Source organism: Bombus fervidus, chromosome 7, assembly GCF_041682495.2.
Source record: "Bombus fervidus isolate BK054 chromosome 7, iyBomFerv1, whole genome shotgun sequence".
In the NCBI taxonomy this organism is placed as follows: domain Eukaryota; kingdom Metazoa; phylum Arthropoda; class Insecta; order Hymenoptera; family Apidae; genus Bombus; species Bombus fervidus.
The window spans coordinates 14,847,641-14,865,314 of record NC_091523.1 but is presented as its reverse complement, the minus strand read 5'-3'; the positions used below and the strand labels follow the sequence as shown (position 1 = coordinate 14,865,314).

Genomic DNA, 17,674 nt, shown 5'->3' with positions numbered 1-17,674 from the left:
ACTTTCCCGAGAAATTTAACGAGCAACGGCTGGTCGCCACGCACACACGTTGATCCCCTGTATGCAAAAATTAATGACCGCTCCGCTTGCTTTACCCCGGCGGAACTTCAATTATAAATGAACCGTCGGAATCCATATTTAGAAGCTGCAGGCTAGTCTTTAGCTTTCCTCTTAGCATCCTCTCCTGTGTTAACACGCTGGCTAAAATACGAGACGCGCACGTTGGTTACCCTCGCGCGGTTCGCGAGAGGTGCGAAAACATCTCGGTTGTACACCATTTACTGGATCACGAGGCGCGCTGCACCGAGTAATAATGCACCGAGTGTAAATGATCGCGCGTACGCCCACGATAATCGACATCCGGTACATCCAGCCTAGCAATTACCGCGCGCCTTTTCTACAATAGGAACGTTGGATTAAAAGCCGCTGCCGCGATAGCACGCGCTTCAAACGAGTCTAGTTAACCCGGCGACACACGGTACATAATTCAGAAAGTCGGAAAATAATGGCGAAATATTCCTTCTTTTTTATTTTTTTTTTTTTTTTTTTTTGTAAGGAATATACCGATAGGGAAGAATATACTTTTACATTTTGTAGTACTTTTGCGTATAATTTAAGAAAATTTCTATCGCCAATCTATTTCTGTATACTTTTCTTAGTGCTATGCTTTGAACTTTTGATACAGAATTACCTTTCAAGCGTCATTTTGCAAAAGAAAGATAACATCGTTTTATGAAAAAAGGTGAAACATATGTACCGCGTGAATAACTGCGAGCGACAGTGTATCGTGGTATGAAATACTTCAACAATTCTCCAGTTAATGGTATTTTCTTGTTGCATGTGCTTGGTGTTGTTAGCTTCTATTTATACCACCTCTTTTGTTGTAGCGTTTTGAAACTAGAGAAGATTTCTTACTATACACGCTCGGTGTTGTTAATCTACGGTATATCGTTGGAGGTGGTGGATAATACATGGAATTTCAAATCTTGTCCTTCTATAAAACGCTTAGAATACGACTCGTCCTAACTTTCTCTTCCTATCTTCGTATATTTCTTTTTTTCGATTATGGAGATTTTTATTCTGTTTCTCATTTGTATCGATAATTTTACTTCATTTCTTTACAGCTTCCTATTTACATTTTCGTAATATCCTATAGCCTTTATCCACACATTACGTATTCCACTGTTTCATCCATAATGGATTAACGCTACATACTATGTTTCTAAGCGTGTTTCGTAACTGGGGTCCATAAACTCCAGAGTTCATTCAACGTTCATCCAGCTAGTTGAGAGAGATATTTTTAGCGTGTTTAGAAGAGGTCGTAAGAGACGGTCGCTAGCCACACCGATCTCCATGCCTTCGATTTCCCACGTAAGTCTCGCGATACTCGCGATCCATCTTTGGCGGACAATGAGTAGCAGCGGCGGATCTGCTCGGCGTGGATCGAGCCGAGGCAGGAATTCCTCGTGTCGAAGGTGCGCCCAGGCAAACACGCCTTTGTCTCTCGCTCGAGAGAGTTGCCTCCGTTTTGAATGCTCGCTGGCGTGCACACGCGCGAAACCGGAGAACCTTAGCGGTGCGTAACGCACCGAGATTAATGCGTAACCTTTATGAAGCGCGACGCGAAGCGACGCGACGCGCCGAGCGGCGAGGCGAAGGGACGCGTGCGTGGGCGTGCGTGTCGCGTATTCTCTCTCTGCCCTGGCGAATTCCTTCGCCGCGTTAGCCTTCCAGCTCTCAACCTTTGCGCACAGAGTTCAAACGAACTCTCTCTGGTCGACTTCTCGTGTCGTTCGAGATAGCAAATTCCTTTTCTCTTTTTATCCTTTTCTTTTTTTATCAAAGGTTAAGGTCGCATCAACTGCATAGTTATTAGCCAAAGGTGTGTAGCAAGCAAAGAAGATAAAAACTTCGTAATCTTTTTACGCTACATCTTTGAACTATTTAATAATTATTCGTGAAAAGATTGCACGATGCTGAAACAATCGATATTTCGATGTTTTTAACACAGAGAGACGAATCGATATTTATTGTACAGCCAAGTACGTGTGCATGTATATCGTTATATTGTTTCGTTTCTTAGTTATTGAATTTAATTCAATGAATTTGACAAGGACAAGCGGATTACGAATTTTATTAATTCCGACATTACTTTTAAGGAGTCGTTTCAATTTGTATTTGTTTCGGGGTCATATCGTACGATATGTTAGAGAGTGAGAGAGTAACACCAGTTCATTCATTTTAATGAAGCTGATTCGTTTGATAGCAGATAAGAGTCACGTATTTGCGAGACGAGAAACTTGGCAATTAGAGGAAATGCGGGTCAACGCGAATAGCGATACCGGCGCTAACATTTTTGCGCAGTTAGCACTGTTAATGGACGTAATCGACTGATTCGAGCGATTTTAATAGAACCCCCTCCCAGATAGTACGCTTAATTGTTCTGTACTGACCCCGAACGCGTGTTTTAATTTACCAAGCGGAACTTTTTCCAACGTCAAAATAGACAGCAAGAGAATAACAAAGACGTTGCTTTATTCTTACTTACCATTTGCATCGAATTTGTTTTCCTTGCCCGGCAATTCCTGTCGTTCTGTTTTCCCCGCCGCGTTTGCCCCGCTGTCGTTCGATTCTTTATTCCTGCGAAACAAAATAAATAAACGTAATTCTTATTAATCGAAAATAAACAAAAATAATCCTTATTAATCGAGCGAGTCGTGTAAGAATTTTAACGATTGTTTGAAATTAAAGATATTAGGCTGTGGAATATGAATTGTCTGATTGTTAAGCCACAAATATTGGTTGTAAGGAAGAGAAAAGTCTCAATCTTAAAATGATATACAAAATGATCTACAAAGATAAAAGTATTTGTTGAAAAAAAAAAAAGAACGGAGATCTGGAAGATCGATACAACAGAATCTGACATTTAATACGTTACAACCTAATAACATTTTTGCGTAGGATTGTATTTCGTGCAGACACGTAATTGTAACGAAGTCAATGGGATAGTCCGTGCTGTTTCGTTTCCGCATATCGAATCCTTTTACGTTAGCTAAGTGGGCAGTTAACTCTTTTTACGTAGCACGCCGGGTAAAATGACCGAAATCTTTCAAATGGTGTTTGGAAGCATACCATTACTCAGTGTAACTACAGCCCTCTGAAATTTCACCCTTTCACTTAAACGCGCTTCGTTCGAATCCAGCAGAATCTTTTGGAATGTTAATCGCTCGCTTTCGATTTTATTGTATCGCTTACCGATGCCACGTGCGTGATCGATTCCACCTATTCATCGTATCGGTTTCGTGCCGATCGAACGGCGCGAAATTAAATGAAAGAAAGACGCGTGTAACTTGGAAACGCTGAACACCCAATACTATTAAGTTATTTCATTTAACTTGTTTCGTTTCGCATTATCGACTTTTAATGTAGCATCGTTTCATATCTGTATCATCGTCTTTTAGTTGTTTATTTTCTTAATTAATTAGTATTTAATCTTTACGCCCTTAACGCGCAAAACTTTTCATTGATTTATCGGCAAAAATAATTAACATCTCGTATTGTTGTCGAAGCAATGAGTTTCTAGTTGATCATTCGATGCAACGATTAAGAAAAGACGTTCGAGATCGGTTAATGGTCCATTCGTAATCCTGCAAGAATCATTTAATAAGAGTAGTTCTTTAGAAAAGAATTTACGAGGCAACTTAACAAGCAGAAAAACATCGCTATAATACTTTATTTAAGTGGCGCGTACCTCTCTATTCCTATGAAATTACATCCTATTCTAATTTCTACGAAGTTACGTTATGTTGAAACTTTTCTTCAATTTTCCAAACAAACTTCTCGAGAATACACCAACGAACATTAACGTACATTTTCCCAATTCTCTATCAAGCTTTCCACAAAAGACCAGCAAAGCTTACGAAACGACCTAATAACTCAATTATGCATCGAGCGAGGCGTGGTTCGATCGTGCTATAAATAAACACGAGTAGCGTTTTGCAAGCATAAATCGTGGCGGGCATGTTAATCGTAGCAAACTAGGGAAATGCAGGGCGGAAGCGCAATTTGCTCACAATTAAAGAACCTCACCGCGTGAGGTTTCTCGACGCGATCCATAGTTGGGAATTAATGTACTGTGAACTGCTACCTACTTAGACTGCTTCCTACGTAAACACTGTGAATAAGATAGCAGATCGGCGCGAAAAGCGTATTCCGGTAAAATCTAGTAGATGGTATACTTTGATAATTCGTAGTAAGACACCGAGACCAGTTTTGGAGTAAAATCAGGCAGCTGATCGGAGGTATCTCGCGACCGATCGTTGCGTACGAACACTGCTTTTGTTCCCTGTTTCGAGAACTGGTTTCGCCAAGTTGAACGACACGTTTATCGCCAAATATATTGTTTAACCCTAAAAAGTTCCACCTCGTTCAAATGCGTAGATCGAGACCAGCAAAGTGTGACAAGGATCGTTCGCTATGACTGGCGCGAGAAATTGTTCAACTTTGCTGTTCTCTTTATTTCTTCTTCACGGTTGTATCTCTTCAGATATCTTCTTTCTTGGAATACTTTGCTCGCAAAAAGCGCGGCATATAGAAAAATGGAACTACGTATTCCATTTAAAATATCACGATTGAGCTATATATTTTTTAAACTACGTGTATTATAATTTGTAATATTGTGTTATTACGTTTATTGTTAAGAGAAAAATCCGCGTTCAAACGGTTAAAGTCAAGTCGTCCGTTAATTCTGATCTTTGGGCCATTTTCCCTTTGCGTGTTTTTCTATCCTTAAAAAATCTCTCGAGCTTCAAGATAAAACGAAAGAAACGTAGTTTCACGTTGGAATTTTATGCGCAAAGACTTTTTTGGAACGTTAAAACGAGTTTCGTCTATAGAAACGAATGTGAGATTGAGATACTAGAATTGAAGGAGCGCAGCAGAATCCAGAGATAAATAGCCTAATGTAGTCGCGTAATGGTACCACTTTAATCATAATTATAGTGAAAGTTCATTAGAAAGGAGTCTATCGTGGGCAGGCAAGTTATACTTTGATCAGTTAAACCGGGAAGACGAGTTAGCTGGTAACTCAATTTGTAACTCAATATCTTCTAGATATAATAATGGCTTTATTTAGGGGTCCCTTCGTCTTTTTACGTGTCCTTTGATATTTCTGAAAAAGATTCTACTATAATTTACATTAGCACGAACTAAGATCGACCTAATTGATTTGTCCTTATTTATTCTTATTTTCCTGATCAAAGAAGTGTTTGTTTAACACATTCGCTGCTACTGACTATGCTACAATGCTGTTAACGTAACTATTGTATCATATTTTTGAGTTCGTGCATTTCGATGAAACACAGAACAGCGATCAATGTATTAAAATAATATTTACGTACATATATAAATAACATACTTTTCGAAATCAAAATTTTTCACATAAGAAGATGCAGCTGCAAAGGACCAGCTGTACGTTAGTAGCTGCGAATATGTTAAGGCATGACCCGATTAACAGGTTAAAACGCAACGAAGATGAAGACTTGAAGACTCACGGATTCGTGTATTCTAGAGAATTCGTTTCCTCCTCTTCGCCGATCGTCGCCAAGTTGCTCTGCCAGTAATAATCTCCGTCGTCGCTTTCCTCGCTCGTGTCTTCCTCGTCCATAATTTCCTTGTTGTTTTGGGTACAGCTATTCGTTAGACTATGCACGCTAATATCGTTACACGATCGATAGGAATCCTCGCTTTCGCTGCTTTCTCGTCGTCCAAGTATATCAGCTTTAACCGGTGAACCAATTTCTCTCGGCCGATCCAAATTCTCGCTTCTAACGTCCTTCTTATCGTCCTGTTCATCTATCGGTTCATTAAACTTCGTAACCTGTTCTTCTTCGTCGTCAGAATCTTCTATTTCGGTTGAAATCGTAAGTGAAGTCCTAAGCTCTGGTTTAGGTCTTACCGGTTGCTGATAGTTACTGTTACTTACATTTATTACCTTCGTCCTTTCACTATCATCATTTCTTCGTTCATCATCATTAATTTTACATTTACTCTTCTCCTCGTCGTCCTCGCGCATCGTTAAATTCGCCCTGCGAGGCGAGAACGCTTTCGCTTTCCTTATCTCGATTATCTCCAATACCTTGTTCGTCCTGAAGCCTTCGTCCTCTCGAGGATCATAGTCCTCCATAGACTCGGTGTCATCCGTTTCTTCGATTCTCTTCTTCTCCGAATCTCCAGCTTCGTCACCGAAACTCTTCGATAGTGTCGGATTTATTTCTAAATCTCGTCTGTCGTGAGTCTTCGACCTGTCCTCGAGCTTCACCCTGACGACAACCTCGTCCAGTTTGCTGCTGGTGATGTCAGCGTTGAGGCGCGGTGGCTCGTCGTCCTCCTCGAAACTCGTTTGCCTGGACTCGGGTAACGAGGAGGGTTTGATCTCGGTTCGGGGCACGATCGTGGGTGGCGGCGGCGGCGGAGGTGGTCTCTTCCGTCTGATCTTGACGTCTCTTCTGGGTAGCGGCTTGGGCGGTAGAACAGGTGCATCCTGACTGTCGGAAGTCTCGATGGAGGACTGGTCGGACAGTTTCTGGGAACGCGAGTCGACGGCGCGATCGTTGATCGGTTGATTGACGCTGATCCTGTTTACGTGATTCCTCGCCGGCAGAGGCGGAGGCGTCCTGTCCGAACTTCGTCCGCCGGACGTCTCCTTGTGCTTCTCCAGCTCCTTCGAGGAGCTCGTTGCGTGGAATTCCTCGTGGATGCTGTTCACGCGCTCGACGAGCTCCACGTCGTCCTTAATTGGTCTGAAATGCGTCGTCGAGTCGGCGGCCAGATCGGCCGTGTAAAAAAGATCAGGTCTGGCTTCGTGGCCGTAGCTCAACGGCGCGTCCTGGAAGCTCAACGGCGGCTGAAAGGTGATCGTTTCCTCGATCAGCACAGTGTTCGGTGCCACTACCGCGGTGATCTTCTCCACTTCTCCTCGCGACTCCACGTGGGTCACTGCTTCCGAGTTGGCTAGACGGCGAAGCAGGTAATCGGGAGGGTTTGACGAGTAATCGTCCAGGTTCTCGAATGGACAAATCGCTTTGGACAGTTGCGAGTCGCGGTCCGAGGATCGGTCGAAGTCTTGGTCGATTCGTGAGAATTCGTTCGGCTGTTCGGAGGTTGTGGAAGCAGTCGAGGCAGTTGAAATTGTGGATACTCGGTCCGAGGTTGAAAATCTATCGATCACCGTTGACATCGAGCTACCTGTGTCGTCCGACGTGCTTCCGTGGGTCGAGCCACATTGCGACCTGGCGTCCATGTATACCATCGCTTCTGGAGGTTCCTGCGAATGTACACACATTAGTATTCATTGATCCTATCGAAGAAAAATAAGATACATCGCTTAAAACGATTAGAGAATCGCTACCGAATCGATGATTCTACTTCGCCACTCGGACGGATAGGCGCCAAAGTGGCTACCATGTGCTAGATCGACATTATATTTTTGTGATAATTTGATAGATCGATGCGTTATCTTTATGACGCTGCGAGAAAACTAAAGTTTGAAACGACCATTAAACGATAATGCGACTCTCTAGTTGTTTCGAGCGTTTTACTTTCATCGTTACTTCACCTGCTTCGATTTCGCGAATTCGGGCGAGCGTTCCTTGGGCGATCCCTTCGGGCTTTCTTGAACGGATCCATTGCTTTTCGGGGAAGCCTCGCAGCTATCGAATGGGCTCGACTTGCTGTCGAGTTGATTGGCTAGCTGCGTGCTGGGTGATCCGTTTTGAGAACTATTTTGCGAACTCGTCTGCGAAATAGTGTGCGAGCTACTCTGCGACCTGGATCCGTTCCAGGATTTTTTGACAGGACTCGGGTTCGCTTCACCGTCGGCCAAGCCTCGAGCTTGCCTCAACTTTCGCGGCGGTACAGGCGGAGGCGCCGATGGCAATTCGGGCGGCACTTTGTTTTTCTCCGGTGAACTCTTTTTCTCAGCGCTCACCACTTCGGGCCTGAGCGCTCCTCTGCACCTAACCATTAGCTTGATAACTAGCTGTGACTCCTTCAATCGCCTCACGCAATCCAACCGAGTCATGTGTGTCACTGGTACACCGTCTATCGAGAGTACCTGGAAAAGAGACGCGGTAACATGACCGGTGTGTGCGCACGTGAGATGATGCGGCAAGCTCGTTTCTTGCTCCTGTTCTTTCCTAGAAACCAACCGCTTCTCCTGGGAATCGTTACGCGGCAACTGGGTCTCGAAAATTATAAACGTCGCTCGTGACACGGAAAAGTGATCAGTTCGTTCAATCCACCCTCTTAACGTTCGTTAAAATTACTAGAAGTCTAAGTCTAATACCGAACGAGGAGCACACAACGAATTAAGAATGCGTTCATTTTTAAACATACAGATTGATTACAGAGAAACAGGACACCCGAATATCTATCTTATTTAGCGTATAGAGCATAGGTACGACTAATTTAGCGTAAAGACGTGATAAATACAAACTGCTTTGCTCCCTATTTTTTCCCTTATTTCTCATACGCAATGTTTTAGAAAATTAAAGTTGAAACATCGTTTAGATGAAGCATTAGGAAAGAAAGCTAGTAGGTACCAGCGAAACTCGACAATTTCCTTACCTCGTCACCCTCTCCCAAAGTACCCCACGAACATTTCGCTCTACTGGCCGGGCTCTGTTCCGCGCAGCTCTGAACAAACAGCCTTCTAACCCTTTCAGACGTCTTATTTCCTCCTTCGAACTTCAATCCAAAGCCTAATCGCTCTCCTGGTAATCTGTACACCTCGACTTCTTCCTCGAGTGGCCCATCGACTACGTTGCTTGGGTTCTTCGTCAAAGTCACAGGAAGAGGTAGTTCATCCTCTTTCTTACCGCTGCCAATGGACAATACAGTGACGAAATTCTCCGACGGTGGTTGGCCCTCGACACTGACCACCGTCACGAAATCCTCCGTTCCACTCTTGGCGACATCCATTTTCCGGATCGTTCTTAAAGCGTTCCATTCATCGCAAGCCCGCTGATCTTTAGAGTCCGGAATGCTGGCCACTCCCTGAAAGCAGGTCCGTACCATTGTAGACGATCTATGTCGTAATCGATCGATGGACAAGTTTTCTCGCTGGTTCGAACGAACCTTGCGCGCTTTTACAGGGTAAACGATCTTTTTACGCGTAACTCGTTAGACGACGTTATTACCGCTTTCTCCGTTAATTCGAGTAGCTGTACCACGATATCATCGTGCGCGCCGTTTTATACGTGGAAGATATTTATAATAATTATCGTATAGATGAAACTTTTTAGCATAGCAGGAAAGCAGAAGAAAAGGTAATTTTAAGGTATGAATCATTAATTCGGATATAATTTGATAGGAATGTTCTCATCAGATCTCATTATCTTCTGTCACACTATGATGGAAGATTAAACGTGTGCATGGTTTTATTAGATTGGTGCATATGGAGCGGCGTTTCTTTAAATAAAACTTTTTCTACGCGTGCTTTCTTCGGAACATCGTGTACTTAAAATAATTGCGTGATTTAATGTACTTTCTCGATAATTAATTGGTTTCGTTATGCCGGATTTATGAGGATTACTTTGCTTCTAGAAGTAAGAAATTTCTAGTACGGAGCTGTCACAGTTTCTTCATTTGTAGTTCTTTCTGTCGAGATTAAAATATTGCTTGGGGGAAGTAGAGAATGTCTTTAACCTTTACCAAATGTTAAATTTATGTTCCCAGGTAAATTTTATGGCATTCTTTTCAAATGTAAGCTCACAGTGAGTATGTAAAGAAATATTCTGGTTATTTGTGCTGAATCGTAAAAAGCTTTTGAAACTTTTCTTGCAAACCTCTTCAACATTGAATATTCAGAAAAGAATTTCGTGGACGCGTATGTAAATCCATATTCTTACGAATACGAGTAAAGATGCAGAACAGAAATGGAGAGTTGGCTCATCCACTAAACGTTATAACGAGTAATACCTTGAATATTTTACATATTTTTGCATTTTATGCGCATTCTATGCATCTTTTCACTTTTAAACTTTTCAATTTCGCACAGAGAATTCTTGGCAATTTTAAATCACAAATCATCGATTCGATTATACCTTACCACGACTGTTACTATCAGGTCGTCCGGACAGTTTCTTTCGTTTTATAAGGAAATAGTGGACGCGCAACATTTTTCGTTTTCTCGAATTTTCTCGAATTACGTATGATCCATTTTGTTCTACCAAAATAAAGATCACAACGTTCGACAGATTAGCTTTCACGTTTGTATAAAGATGCATCGTTGTGAAAGACGTGTCTGTAAAAGAAAGACACTTTTCGGACAACTTGATAGAAGAGAAGATCGAATATACGTACAGTGTCGCAAATATGTAGGGAAATGGCAACTGTAACAATTGTCAGATGAATTTCTTCGGTATTAACCGAGGAAGTAGGAGAGAAAGGCGAAGTTCATAGACGATTTCGAGACACGAAATCTGGTCGGGGGAAATTGTAATGTGCGTGAACAGTTGTCAAGCAGAAATCTCGCGGATTGTCATCAAGCCGGCAAACTGTGTCACGTAGCACGAGAACATCTCGGATGGTTATTAAGCGATCTTAACTACATGCCGGCGAGCTCGCGTGACCAACTTAACGCGGAACTTTCATGTCCCGCTGTAACTGTTCGTTTTCCCAACTACTCGTGTACTGTTACAATAATACGATTATGCTGCAAATTACGAACAAATATCAAAGATGCACGAATATAAATCAGCCAGCAAAATCGACTTTTTACACGTAGCTGTGTTCCAAGTTGACTCAGAAGATCTTATTTACGTGTGAAGGATACGATCGTAGTGACAAAAAGACAAATTTTCTGTATCTGTAGAACAAACGCTTCGAACTCTTTCTGCTACACAAAAGACAAATATTTCATATTTTTCCTTCGCTCGATATCTTTAAAAAGATTGACCTTTGCACTGCATATATTTGATTATTATAATCACAGGTATTCGCCGTAGAGTTTTAATTTAGTCTACGTAAATACCATTAAAATATATCTTTCTTCGTTGTAAGAATCGCCAACGATATACTTATATTCGCATATATATAAATATGAAAATAAATTTCGGGGTGTGTAAAATGACAGAGAATTCAGAATAGACGATTTAGAAAATGATTATCCGTTTGTTCTCAAAATTTCTTGCACTTCTGGCATCAAATACAAAAACTAGATACTTTTAAATTCGTTCACGTCATACCTCGGATAAATTGCCATTAGTGTACAAGAAGCGTAAAATACACGTATGTAGAAGGAAAATCTATTTCACGGTGTCAAACGTATTCGCAACATTACGCAACATTAAATTGTAATCACGTGAGAAAAACAATAATAAAAATCTGAGCGGTATTATGAGTGCATAGAAGTATAATAAAATTTATGTACGTTAGGAAAGTTAATTCAGAATGATATACAGGTCGACCATCGCACGTTCGAGAGTGGAACGCAGACGACAATCGTGGTACCCGGGGAAAGAGAAAAAATCGTCCGACCGATCTTTCTTCTGTATACCTTGATCTCGCGGCGATCTCTTCTCACGATAGAGAAAATACTTTTCCAGAGAGTCGCTCGATTCCCGCGATTCCCGTCGCCTCGTCTCGACCAATAAGTCTTTGAGGGGCGACTCTTTATTCACCGCCTCCTTCGTTTTCACTCATCAGCATCCCGATCGTCTAACGATATGTATATTCGCCTTCTCGTCGCGAGAAAGTATCCTCCAACTTCTACTCGAGACCGTCACGCAGTTTCTCCTCCCTCTGTTCCTCCAATTTCCGTAGAACGCGAGAAATAGAAAGTAGATTGACCCCGGGTCACTGTCGAGCGATCAGCTGATCGCCAATTGCCCTCCCACCGCTCGCTACGGAATCACGGTCGTAATTTTTCATATTGCTACGGGGTCCTTTTCACGGAGAACGTCTCACGCGAATCACGAGAATGGAAAGTCCTTGCTTCCAGCCTCGTAAATCACTCGGTGAAACAGCCGAGGTGCACACGCAACCTTCGGACGCGACCCGCGCAAAACGTTGAAACGGCTACTAGAAAACGATATCGATCGCCACGATCGAGATGGACGATAGAGAATAAAATAACGAAGCTACAGGCTCGTTAACGATTAATTTCACAGATTCCAGCGTACGGTAGATCCTTTTTTAGTATGTGGTTGATCGTGAACGATCGAGTGCATCGGTGAACTTTCTTTCACGGCAACGATCGGACGAGCACCTGAAATTTAATTTAATCTAGGAAGCCTGTTTGGTCGAATCGTCGTCTCGCGTTTTCGTTATTTTCTTAAACGGAGAATAACGGAGATTCTCGAATTTGGAATTCGGGCAACTTTCTACCTTGCGCAAGTTGGATAGTCTTGTTAAATTAGGACGTCTCGATGGAAGATGATTTCGATCGGGCTGATTGTAGAGGAGATATTAAGAGAGATCTGGTTTCAGATGGAGAAGGTGAGTCGAAAGAAGGCAAGCAACTATGGACCCATAGAATTTCGTGATACACGTTTGTTTAAACGATCAGATCTTTCCAATAACCAAATAATTTTAGTTTTACATGATAGAAGATCGTTCGTTTCTTCAACTATTTTATAATTTAAAAGCCGCGTAAATTGTTTGTATCTGCAGTCTCATCTAGAGAATTTAGACGCTTATTCTGTATCGAGTAGGACGGTTCTCGACGTTTCCAAGTATCGCGTGATACGCTATTCTTCTACTTATTCTCTTGCTGTTTCTCATTATTCACTTACAGACTCTGCTATCCTTCCATTTCAAGTCATCCGTGACCTTGCAGTTTATTCGGACTTTCGACTGACCTTCTCCCCCCTCTACTTTGAAAATACCTGAAACACAGGTACACTCCTTAAGAGTCTTAGGATTTGCTATGCGTCACTCTTCTGATTTTCTGTTGCCTTCGACGATTAGATTACTATTTTTCTCGTTAGTTAGACTCTACCTGAAGTATGTATACCCCATTTGGTCTTGTCACTTTGTTAAACGCATGCCGACTCCCAAAAGAATTCAACATAGATTCCCTCGGTTTGTCAATAACAATACTATCATTACTCGATCTAAGGTCTGTGGGTGAACATCGATTTGTAACTGGTTTGTCTTTGCTACGTAAGATAATCGATGACCATGCAAACAGTTGGTATATCCTTGCGTTGATCAATTTTAGTGCACCACTGAGACATTTAAGAAAACCGTTACTACTCCAATCATGCTTACTTATAGCCCATTTGGTCTTGTCACTTTGTTAAACGCATGCCGACTCCCAAAAGAATTCAACATAGATTCCTTCGCTTTGTCAATAACAATAATATCATTACTCGACCTAAGGCCTGTGGATGAACATTGATTTGTAACTGGTTTGTCTTTGCTACGTAAGATAATCGATGACCATGCAAACAGTTGGTATATCCTTGCGTTGATCAATTTTAGTGCACCACTGAGACATTTAAGAAAACCGTCACTACTCCAATCGTGCTTACTTATAGCCCATTTGGTCTTGTCACTTTGTTAAACGCATGCCGACTCCCAAAAGAATTCAACATAGATTCCTTCGCTTTGTCAATAACAATAATATCATTACTCGGCCTAAGGTCTGTGGATGAACATTGATTTGTAACTGGTTTGTCTTTGCTACGTAAGATAATCGATGACCATGCAAACAGTTGGTATATCCTTGCGTTGATCAATTTTAGTGCACCACTGAGACATTTAAGAAAACCGTTATACTCCATTGTCATGCTTACAAGTTCAAATATTTCCATCTTGATACTTTAAATTACCAGAAAACCATCAGTGACGTGTCATTCGAGCGAGCGACCTACGAGCCATTATCTTGATCCTAAATTTACCGTTTATTTTCCTTTATTACCTCACTACTGTGCTCTCTCATCTGTATTGTGTAAAATTGTTATTTTTAACTGTTCTTTTCTTTTCTTTCTACTTTTGTATCTGTATCCGGTAACTATCTGCCATTGTATTCGCTAGTATTTTGTATATGTAGGACGCAGGTATTCAAAACTAGTTGAATAAATAAATATCGATATTAAATAGAAACAGTAGGAACAGAGATCGCCTAATAAATTCAATTATAATTTCAATGTTTCTTTACGTATCAATGGATGAACAGTTTATATCGTATTACCGCGTTCGTTGTTAAAAAGAATTACATTTTAAACATCATAATATACGTTTATACAGAGATCATAAAAGTTACAAATTACTTCAAACGCCAGTGCATTGCAGTTTATATTACGTTATTGCGTTCATCGCTAAAAGAAAAATCCGATTCGAAAGAGTTGAAAGAGGTTTGGTTCTCCTTGTACGAAATTTACGAGAAAGAAGCGTGGATCCGGTCGAGGATCTCGATGCCGGCTCGATGGTAAAAAAATTTATTCGTGGCCAGTGTAGGACGGGCAGAAGCTGAAGAACCATACAAGTGCGCGTAACGGAATTCGTAGCCGCAGGGCTGAGCGCCACATTCTCAATATACCGGCTCTCTCGCCACTCACAGCACCGGAGCACCTTCGTGAAAATATTACGAAACCTTGTTCCGATTCGCGAGATGCGCCCAATCGATCGCACCTGCCCCGGATAACATCGTTCCGTTTCAAACTTGACACAGAAATCGTGCAAAAATAAGAGGCCGTAAACGAAGTTCGCGAGATTGATAAATCGCTGGAAAGTAACAGAAACAGCAAATACCGTGTTAGTAAAAAATGTCCGATTCTACCGGTACGCGCATTCTCACGAGATACAGCGGCTCGCGAAAGTATTTGCACGCTAAGATGTGATACAAAACGTTTTGAAACTAATCTATGGTAGTAAATAAAAAATATATATAGAAATTACAAGACATTTTTTGCAAACATATATAGGTTGTCCGAAAAGTGTCTTTCTTTCACAGACACGTCTTTTACAACGACGCATCTTTATACAAACATGAAAGTTAATCTGTCGAGCGTTGTGATCTTTATTTTGATAGAACAAAATGGATCATACGTAATTAGATAAAATAATATGAAACGAAAAATGTTGTGCGTCCATTATTTCCTTATGAAACGAAAGAAACTTTTCGGACGACCTAATAGTTGGTAAAATGTTACTATACAGTGCGAATGGTGATCTTAAACGTATAATGTTAAGGATGATCTCACTAAAAAAGTATCGTGGTTTAATAATACGATTAAAATACCTTGATGATCTTTGCGAGCTGTATGCTTCCAGTAAATACATCGTAATTTCTATTTACGTTTTCGGATTCGTTCGAAATTTTACCAATATAATTATGATAATCGTATCTTGTTACAGCATCGATAAAATTTCACAATGTTTCGTATAACGTATCCATAAAAAGTGTTCCGTAAGCGTTCAAATACTTCTGTAAGCCACTGTACCAGAATACATTGTACGACCAAACGTAGTCTTCCGCGTTGAATGGCGTTTACGATCTCTCGTTCGTTACCATATAAACGATCTTAGAATTCGCATTGGAACGCTAAGAGTACGCGCGTTTCTGCGGATTCGGTCAATTAGAAACGGCACGGTGTTTTTACGTCTCTCGGAATTAATTTCCTCGTGAACGAATTCGGCACGTAGAAACGTTTGACGAGCGAGTCAAAGGCTTCGAAGAAGGAAATTGACACGTAATGATCTCGCCCTCTTCGGGGTAACCCTCTAACTGCTCATCCGCCTTGACACCCAAAACTATACCGCATCCTAATAAATGCACGGCTCGATTACGGCCGAGTGTAATCGGTTTGTCAAACAACCGGGACAGCTAAACCTGCTCTGAATTAATAAACCGCTCGAAACTGACCTACAACTCGTATCCATTCTACTCGCGCTCTTCTGGCCTAACTCGAACGGACATATTCTACTTCGAACGCCGTCTAGATCGTTCCCCATACCAGACTTGTCCTTGTATCTTGTATCGGTAAATCGATTTTTCCGCGTTAACGGCAGATGAATTCTTGTCTGGAAATTCTAGTTTTGCATTCTAGGTGAATGAAGTAGAAGACGGTTAATAGGAACGAGTAACATTCTATCGTAGAGCGTAGTTAGCCACGTGGCAATTATCTCGTACAGAGTATCTCGGTAATTTATAATATAACGAGCAAGAGGATGATGTTGTGCGAAAAATAAATAAATCGTGAATATCAGAATATTTTTCTCAGAATATTCGTATAGCGATGGGAACGAAAATTAGTAAACTTTAGAATTTTTATGAATTTTGCTTTTATTTCTATCATAGTTTATTTTTATTATAATTTAGTTTCGAACGTACAATTTACTTTAGTATCGCTACTATGTATCAGTTCGATTTAATTATTCTTTCATAGTAAAATGTTAGTAGATGGTTAGCTAATTATTCGATGAGAATTCATGTTCGCTGTGATCAGAGTTCCAATGTTAAACGTGCGATCATCGCGGTTAGGTATGCGGAAAACAGAGGCGAGCATGTTAATAGATAAATTGTTACGTATAAGGTAAACCTGGCGCCCTTATTCGGAAGTATCGGGCGTTCCGCACGGAAATGTTTACACTCGGCTAAGTGGATACCCGTAACCCTTTGGAATTCTGCATTTTCCCAGCCGTGAACGACGTTACAATGCAGCGGAATTACGTAACGACGGCGTTCTCCGTCACGCTTCACGGATTTTGACAGCATGCTCCATTCATTACTTAAATCTCCGTGTATTCGTTTCACCGAGGAAAACGCCGTTTTAAATTCGTCCCGTCTTCTTTTTCTTTTTTTTTTTTCTTTGCCGCTTGTGCCGGGCTCAAAGGAAAGATTTATCGTTCCACTTTTATTTTCATCGCGCAATTAGCATCGAAAGGTGATCAAAGGTATATCAGATATTTGAAAAGGCGGAAATTTTGTAATTCGAAAGCCTGAAAGCCTTCGTTCGAAATTTGTACTTTTAGAAGTTTCAGTTCAACTTATTCAACACCTTGGTGCTCGTATACAAGCGTTCAAACGACCCAAGTACGTATTTATGGAAACGTTTGTTTTCTTTCGCTTCTTACATTTTTCATCTTATTACTAAGAAATCGTCTTACTACGCTTTATTACAACTAGAAAAAATTAATTAGTTTTGAGCGCTTGATTCGAAAAAAATTGCACATTAAACAGTCGTTATAGACTGGTTTTCCTTCGAATGCTCTTTTTAATATCTTTTTCAATTAGTATCCGGTCAACCAGTTGGTCATTATTTCCCTCGTTTAAACTTACTTTCAAGTCGAAGTAGTCGAACACGTTCGATCGAATCGAAATTACTATTTTTATGGCGCACGTGCAGCATCATCTCCGAGATATTTGGCCTCCACTCCTAGAAAAACTACATTCCTCGAGTTCTTGCATTCGATGACATCCTAAACGGTTCGTTCTTAACAGGATAGACGATACACGCTACGATCGTTTAGTCAAACTACAGCTTTACCAATTCTACTGCGTTTTCGTGTCAAAAGTTAATAATAATAACACTCGGTATTTCCACGTGAATCAAACGCTTTGGAAATGACTTAGAAACACGGAAGCGTTGTATAACGTCGGAATAACAGAAAAATCGCTTTCGTTGCGAGAGGCAGCGTGTCTTTAGAATGTTACGCGCACGCGGTA

The 17,674-nt window shown here is 41.2% G+C and overlaps 1 protein-coding gene and 1 long non-coding RNA gene across 7 annotated transcripts in view; one reads left to right on the top strand and one right to left on the bottom strand.

Moving 5' to 3' along the window:
* LOC139988747 (uncharacterized) overlaps positions 1-17,674 on the top strand; it is a 161,453-nt gene that overhangs the window by 11,469 nt on the left and 132,310 nt on the right. The gene's annotated exons all lie outside the window — the stretch shown is intronic.
* Positions 1-17,674, bottom strand: part of Bbg (PDZ domain-containing protein big bang) — a 60,686-nt gene that overhangs the window by 40,899 nt on the left and 2,113 nt on the right. For both annotated transcript variants that reach the window (XM_072006430.1, XM_072006431.1), the window contains exons 2-5: positions 8,626-9,054; positions 7,616-8,113; positions 5,553-7,324; positions 2,549-2,640 (exon numbers count right to left, since the gene is read on the bottom strand). In XM_072006430.1, coding sequence (XP_071862531.1) covers positions 2,549-2,640; positions 5,553-7,324; positions 7,616-8,113; positions 8,626-9,054 — 2,791 coding nt within the window. The remainder of the gene's footprint in view (positions 1-2,548; positions 2,641-5,552; positions 7,325-7,615; positions 8,114-8,625; positions 9,055-17,674) is intronic.